Source organism: Limulus polyphemus, unplaced genomic scaffold (genome assembly GCF_000517525.1).
Source record: "Limulus polyphemus unplaced genomic scaffold, Limulus_polyphemus-2.1.2 Scaffold10265, whole genome shotgun sequence".
NCBI classification, from domain to species: domain Eukaryota; kingdom Metazoa; phylum Arthropoda; class Merostomata; order Xiphosura; family Limulidae; genus Limulus; species Limulus polyphemus.
Genome location: NW_013675875.1, coordinates 11,131 through 19,450, shown reverse-complemented (window position 1 = coordinate 19,450; position 8,320 = coordinate 11,131). Strand labels below are relative to the sequence as shown.

General features: G+C 32.5%; 1 protein-coding gene across 1 annotated transcript in view; it reads right to left on the bottom strand.

Annotated features, from left to right (window-relative positions):
- Nucleotides 1-6: 6 nt before the first annotated feature.
- Nucleotides 7-8,320, bottom strand: part of LOC106476318 (uncharacterized protein KIAA1211 homolog) — a gene marked incomplete at its 5' end in the record, with an annotated part of 18,727 nt that continues 10,413 nt past the window's right edge. Inside the window, 2 exons of the mRNA XM_013936979.2 lie at nucleotides 7-294; nucleotides 4,326-4,459. Of these exons, the coding sequence (XP_013792433.1) occupies nucleotides 126-294; nucleotides 4,326-4,459 (303 nt within the window). The remainder of the gene's footprint in view (nucleotides 295-4,325; nucleotides 4,460-8,320) is intronic.

The window sequence follows — 8,320 nt, the reverse complement described above, 5'->3', positions numbered from 1 at the left end:
AAATTAACAAGCCTTCTCTTCTTCACCAAAGCCCCACTGAAAACGGTCCATCAGTTATACTAAATTAACAAGCCTTCTCTTCTTCACCAAAGCCCCACTGAAAACGGTCCATCAGTTATACTAAATTAACAAGCCTTCTCTTCTTCACCAAAGCCCCACTGAAAACGGTCCATCAACTCTTGGTCTTCTGGAATAGTTGGAACTTTGCTCAGAGATTTCTTCCTCTGACGAACTTTTTGAGCTCTTTCTTCGTGTGCGCGAAGTTTACTCTGTAAGGCCTGAAGATGTTTCTCCCTGAAAAAAAACAACAAAACCAAATATAAGTTTACATATTTCCTGAAAGGAAAGAAAGATTATTCGGTTTGATAAACATAGACAACTTTGTGTTTACGTTTTTTTTTGTTGTTTTTTTTTTACTTGCCAATGAAATCTCTTGGTGACCAAAAAAAAAAATATTTGGAATATTTTTTCGTTTGTTTAGAATTACACGTAAACCTACTCGAGAGATGTCGTTACTAATTTTGATGTGGTTTTGTTTTGTTTGTTTTGAATTTCGCACAAAGCTACACGAGGGTTATCTGCGCTAGCCGTCCGTAATGTAGCAGGGTAAGACTAGAGGGAAGACAGCTAGTCATCACAACCCACCGCAAACTCTTGGGCAACTCTTTTACCAACGAATAGTGGGATTGACCATTACATTATAACGCCCTCACGGCTTAAAGGGCGAGAATATTCGTGGACAGGATTAGAGCTCGCGACCCTCAGATTGCGAATCGAGAGCCCTAACTATCAGGCCCAAAATACTGTGAAAAAATTATAAACTTTGTTCGTTGGTTCATCGAAAAAAAACCGAAAAAAAACATCGTGATTAGTATACTACTTGAAGACATTTGAAAGAAAAATCAGATGATCAATCGAAAAAAAAATTCTCATCTAAACCAGTTGGGTTAAATGGTTAGGCCTAATGCAATTGTAGTGCATGATTAGGCCTAACTAAACCCGTCACAAAATCTTTTACAAAACCAACCTATTATAAAATGGTTAATCGTAACCTATTTTCTTGACGATATTGATATCTTTTACATCTAATTTTCCACTAGCTACCTTTTTACGAATGGTTCTACTTTAGTGCTATGTAACACTGAAACTCTAAAAATTACTTTTATTACAATCTGTCTGACTTTCGTATAATCTCTGCTATTCATAAAGCTTGATAGGCCAGTAAAAAGCTTTTTTACAACAACAAATTAATTTTTAACGGGAAAATAAACCTCTCTGAGAATTATCTGTCGTTTTTAAAGTCTTACATTTATTCTGTTTATACAATATCATCCATTCATCGAACTTAGAAAATAATACATGATAATAATAATAAATGTCATTCCACAAAGGTGTTCACAATTATGGTTTAAGGCTGTAGGTATTTTAATAATAATAATAAATGTCATTCCACAAAGGTGTTCACAACTATGGTTTAAGGCTGTAGGTATTTTAATAATAAATTATTATTATTAAAATACCTACAGTCTTAAACCATAGTTAACACCTTTGTGGAATGACATTTTTATTATTATTAAAATACCTACAGTCTTAAACCATAGTTGTGATGTCATTCCACAAAGGTGTTCACAACTATGGTTTAAGACTGTAGATATTTTCATTGTAATATGTATTTCTTCTTCCTAGAATGTTCATCTTTATCAATAAAGTATTTAATAGCAACTACAAATTGAATAAAAATAATATATTATTTCATATTTGTCTGAAACACAATAAAATAAATTAAAATATTCTATTTAAGATCTGAACATATATATTTATATTTTACAAATCATTCCCCGTAACAGCAAACAAATCAATAATAAGAACAACAAGCTTTCCAATATGACTATTCCATTGAAATTTTACGGTCGGTTTTTCAGTATAAAACGGCCCCCTAGAATATAAATGTGATTCATCCTCAAAATTGACTTTAAATAAATAAAATAAAACAGAATCTTTAAAATTAACAAATATTTGGATAAAAACTAAAGTTAATGACTTAAAATACAGTTTTCTTAAGCTTATATCGCGTTTAATTTATATTTGAGTTTCGTGGTCTTTTTAATGTAGGTCATTACACTCCCGAAATGATAACCAAAAGGATATAAAACTGTCGTAGGTACCACAAGATTATTTTATCTTAGATTTACAGAAGACATTCGTCTTTTTAAACAGTTTTTTTCTAAATCATTTTAGCAATGAAATTCGAAAAAAATTTACCTTTACTCAACTGATAATAATAAAAAAAAACTTTGTATTTCTGCTAGCATTTCGTCATTGCGACTTCATCAGGGCCAGTAGTACAAGTACTTGTAGTAGTTCTTCTACTACTAACCTTGATAAAGCTGCATTGGTGAAACGTTGACATACATAACAAGTTTTTTATTATTATCAGGAGAGTAAAAGTAGTTTTTTTTAATAATTTTATTGCTCAAATGTCTAAATTCCTCCAGTATGCACTATTAGTCCTTAAAACAACGAAACATTTTTCTAAATTATTTCAGCATAAAATTACTTGTTGGATTCATGACTTGGTTGACTGCAGGCTCCCTAATAATACTTAAGACACCAAAAAAATTAAAAACAATGCTGTGATTAATCCCACTAATTTAAGCTCAATATATTTCACTTTCAAAGTAAGTAACCCTAATTCTTGGGGAAATTATTTTACATCGAGTGTTTTCACAAGAAGAAACATAGGCTTACTCTACATGATTCAGCAAGTCGTCAAGGTTTGTTTTTTTATATTTCTAACTTAATTAATATAATGTTTTCTATATATAACTCCACCATTATTGTCATTTGCCAGTGAGAAACCTGTAGATGCCCAAAAACTAAGCGAATTTCTAAAAATGGCTTTTTTTAGCATATGTTCCTTTTTTCTTCATAATCTGCTCTGGCTGTGACATATATATATATATTAATGATTTTATTTTTCACTTTTTTAACTTCATTTTAGCTTCATTCAACCATTTATTCATGTTACTGAAAACCGTTTGTTTATCGGTAACTGATAAGAATGAAGGAATTATTAAATGTAACAGTTTGAAAGAAACAATGTGAAGTTAGTGATAGATGAACATTAAAATCTAACTCAAATTGTACATAATTATTTCCGTTGGTTTAAAAATTAAAAATTAAACAGTTACTCTTAGTATTTTTAATCGATAATATTTTTTCAATTGTTTATTCCGCTAATTGTTAAAAATATATATAATTGTTTAACTGGGTCGTAACAACACTTCCCACGCACAATTTATCTAATCACTTCATTAAATGTTGCTGCATCCCTGATTTAGATGGGCGATTATAGGGGGAAAAAAAAGGGAATTATTTTTAATTGGGTAAAAATGTTCCCCATCTGCATTCCTGAGTAATAAAAAGAGATCCCCATCCACGCTCAACGACCCGAAATTATCTTACAACAAGAAAAAGGAATGTAAAATAGCCGTTAAATTTAAATTCTGTTATCAGTTCTTCCCAAGTCATAAAAAATTATGCTCGTATAAGAAGCTTGCGGAATTTCAATAAAATGATATTTAAACGAAATTGTTATCTTCTCCTTGGAGATGATCGTTTATTTAATGCCAAGTTGAAATTGTCTACATAGTTTGTTAATATCACAGTTTCAGTCTTCGCAATATTTTACACCGCCTCCTACCGGTGGAGCTCCATCAAACTGGATATTTTTTTGTTTTTGTCTGTCCTAAAAATCAAGGTAAAGAAGTGATCAAAATATGTAAAATGCATAGGAGTGGTAACAAAAAATAGTGGGATGAACTGGAACATTGATGATGATTCAGATACAATTAGCGTATTCAACGAATTCATGGACTCACAAACAATTTAGCAAATAAGTTGTTTAGAAAAACGTGGTTAAATAGCCTCATTTTAGGGTTAAATAGTCTACAAGCTATTATTTTGAACCGAATAACTTCGACTTAAACCAGGTGATGATGAATGATTTCATTAAGGTATTCGACTTTCTGCCAAGAGTGGTATTATGAAGACCAACGTTTTTATTGTTTGTTTGTTTGTAATTAAGCACAAAGCTACACCATGGGCTATTTACGCTCTGCCCACTACGGGTATCGAAACCCGGATTCTGGCGTCGTAAGTCCGCAGACATACCGCTCTGCCACTGGGGGGGGGGCACGTTTTTTATAATGATTTTGTACAGAGTACATATCACTGAAACCTGGAATACGTAATGATTTTGTACAGAATACATATCATTGAAACCTGGAATACGTAATGATTTTGTATCCTTGAAACCAACAAACCTGCTTTTTGTTATAGCTTCCATTTTCTCGTTTTGTTTCAGTCTTTTTTCTTCAGCTTGCTGAACAACTACATTTGACACCTCATCAATTCTTTCCTTTGACGTCACCTTACTCAGTCTCTCTTCTTCTTGTTGCTGAAAGTCGTAATAAATGATAACATAATAGGTTAGAAGGGAATTTATAGTAAATGGTTAGTATCAGGGGTTGAAAGGATAATACGTGATAAACTAAGATATCACGATTTGAAGGGTAATAAATGGGAACTATTATTTGTGTGCTAAGTTATAGTGGCAGCGCGTGCACTTATTGGTATTTTTAACCTAAATGGCACCTTATGAAACGTATGGACTAAACGGCCAGGTTAGAGAGGCCAAGGCCTAATTTTTGGCTATTGACCATACTGAGGCAGCAAGTCAGCAGCATCGGCCACTACAAAAACTTTGAATCACACAGTGGGATTTACTGTCAATCTTATAATGCACTCAGTGCTAAAAGTGCAAAGATTGTTCAATATCAGTGCGTTTCGAACCCCGAACCTTTCGACCAGCAACCATTACGACAAACCGAGCTCTATAACGTTAAGAGTAGAGGGAGTTATTGCATCAAACGTATCAAATATGGTGAGCACATATTACAACAATAGTAATTTACCAAGACCTCCAGTTTAAGAAAGATTGAAACTACTTTTAATATTTTTACATTCCAAATAAGTTTGTGGATGTTTGAATTGTTTACAAATGCTGGCGGATTAATGTCCGATTATTTCAGTTGTAGAGCATTTGAATTGTTGACAATTGCTGGCGGATTAAGGTCCAATTATTTCAGTTGTAGAGCATTTGAATTGCTGACAATTGTTGGCGGATTAAGGTCCGATTATTTCTGTTGTAGAGCATTTGAATTGCTGACAATTGCTGGCGGATTAAGGTCCGATTATTTCAGTTGTAGAGCATTTGAATTGCTGACAATTGCTGGCGGATTAAGGTCCGATTATTTCAGTTGTAGAGCATTTGAATTGCTAACAATTGTTGGCGGATTAAGGTCCGATTATTTCAGTTGTAGAGCACTTACAGGTTGAATTATGACAGTGGGAGACGCAAAAAAAAATCTGTCATTCCCCAAACCTGACATGAGGCTCGAGGACAGGCCTTGTTTGTGAAAGAGGGGGAGCTTGTTGTTGTTTGAGTTGTCAATTAGTGCCTTACAAGCGACTGCTAGCGAGTTGATAATCTTTACTTCACGTGGTAAATTACTCATTTTGGGTGCGGGAAAAATCCTGTTTAACCATACTCGACAGGAAAGAAGCATTACTAATAAAAAATAAACATATATATAAACAAAAACAACAGCATGTAATCTATTATATACCACAAACTGACAATAAATTGTTCTTGAACTATATATAAATATAACAAAGTAAATCAAAGATTTAATAAATAGTCTTTTAATTTAAATTTGTTTAATGTTTTTATTTATCTTGCATTATTGAGTATTATTATTGAGTTATTGAACAATGATCCATTGGATTTTTTGAAATGGTATGTGTAAATCAGCATTATTCTTGAATTATAACTGTTGAAGAAAGGAGACTGGGCATATTGATTAATTTTTTAACCATAAACATTAAATTACCTACTAGATAATAATTCAATTAATATTTAATATTTTGTTTTTATGAAATAACTGATACACAGAATATCGATAGATTAAACCAAAACTACTCTCACAGGTATTTTCATTTTTTGGAGAAGTATCCAAGGATTTATAGTATATTCTGACGAACCATTAAACATATGTTTCCTGTTGGGACAGAGGTAAGTTTATGGACTTACAATGTTAAACTCTGGGGTTCTATTTCTCATGGTGGACACAGCAGATACTCCAATATGACTTAACAGTTAAAATTGTAGTATGATTTGCAAATAAAATATGCTTTATATCAAATAATAAATCCGAAATCTCATTAACATACAAAACAACAGTGGTCCTACTTGTATTTATTAATTCATCAGTATTTTTTAACTCTCGAACTGACCATACAATGTATATTTTTACAAAACCTTATGATTTAAACAATCAAATGCTTTAGATAAGTCCGAACCACTGCAATCAGAAATTCAACTTTTTCGTATTATTATTACTGAAAAAATCACATCAAATTTAAACAGCTGGTTGAATTGATTAGACCTTACGAAATCCATAATCATAATTGGATAATAAATCAAATTCATTATCTGGTGCTCTCGTTTTAAAAGTAGGAAGGGTAATAATCCAAAGAAAAGTACTGTTAATTATAAAAACAGTGTTACTTGATCGTAATAAAATGAAAGAAAAGCATCGTAAATATTAAAACAATTGACTGATATGACAAGAGATTTAGAAGACTACAGAAGATTAAGATATTTGGTCAAACAGAAAATCAGGACATTACAAAAGGACGTACGAAAAAGGTTGACTGAAAATGTAAAAATGAACAGTAAGGGTTTCTTTAAATATATTAAGGCTAAACAAAATATTAGGATGGGGATAGGACCCTTGAGAGATAATAAGGGAAGACTTATATCTGACGATTACAAGATGGCTGGGTTATTTAATTCTGCCTTTTCTTCAGTTTTTACTGATGAATAATTAAGCAGTATTCCTCATCTTCGACAGTTGATAGATGGAAACAAGGTCGGACAATATTACTGCATTAATTCTGAGCTTGTTGAGAAAAAATTATGAGACTCCTGTGCCAGATAATATTTCCCCAAGAGTTTTGAAAGAGGATAAAAGTTGGATATGTGAGCCACTTACTCCTATTTTGTGTCAGTCCTTGAACAGTGGGCAGGTACCAGAGGATTGGAAGTTAGCTAATGTAACTCCTCTTTTCAAGGGAGGTGATAAAAATTGTCCCCGTATTTATAGTCCTATTAGTTTTAGAAAAAGTTTCGGAAAGTCTGATAAAGGATGTTTTGGAAAGTCATTTAACAAAGTTTAGAATTTTATTGGATAGTCAACATGGTTTCACTGAGGGAAAATCTTGCTTTACAAATCTTTGTTAGTCTTTGAAAAGGTTGCTTCTGTAGATAAGGTAAGGGTGTAGATTTGGTGTATCTGGATTTCCAAAAAGCCTTTGACAAGGTGCACATAAAATGTTTGTAATACAAATTATCTCTATAAGTGTGTAGAATAAGTTAACAAATTGGACAGAAAAGTGGCTAGATGGAAGAAAGCAGAGGGTTTTTACAAATGGGGTTCAGTCAAACTGGATTAATGACAGAAGTGGGGTACCTCAGGTCTCAGTCTTAGGACCTTTGCTCTTTTTGATTTACATCAATGAAATAGATGAAGAAATGGTAAACAAATTACTTAAATTTACTGATGATATTAAGGTCTTGGGTATTGCAGACTGTGAAGAGGATGCTGTTGATTTACAAAAGGTCTTAGATCATTTAATGAGTTGGCTAAATAAATGGCAGATCGGTTTTAATTATAATAAATGCAAGGTAATGCACGTGGGTTATCATAATTTAAATTATAAGTATAATTTGGATGGGAATAACCTTAACAGTGTCATGAAAGAAAGGAATCTTCGTATTGTGGTTGATCTCTCTCTTAACCCATCCAAGCAGTGTGTTGTTGCTAATGAGTGGGCAAATAATATTTTAGGTCTTATCTACAAAAATATTGAATACAAGTCTAAAGAAGTTATAATTTCATTGTATAGGACACTGGTTAAGCCACATTTAGAACATTGTGTTCAGTCTTGGGCTCCTTACCTCAGGAAGGACATTGAATTGTTGGAAAGGGTTACCAGAATGTTGCCTGGGATTGAGAGATTGTAATACAAGAAGACTTTGAAATCTCTCAATTTGTTTTCTCTTTAAAAAGCAAGAGTTAAAGGGGGATATGATTGAAGTATTTATGATTGAAATGGAAATTGGTAAATGTTGATGCATCATCTTTTTTCCTACTTGACGGCGAAAATAGTAGGCTTGTTTTTGTTTTTGAATTTC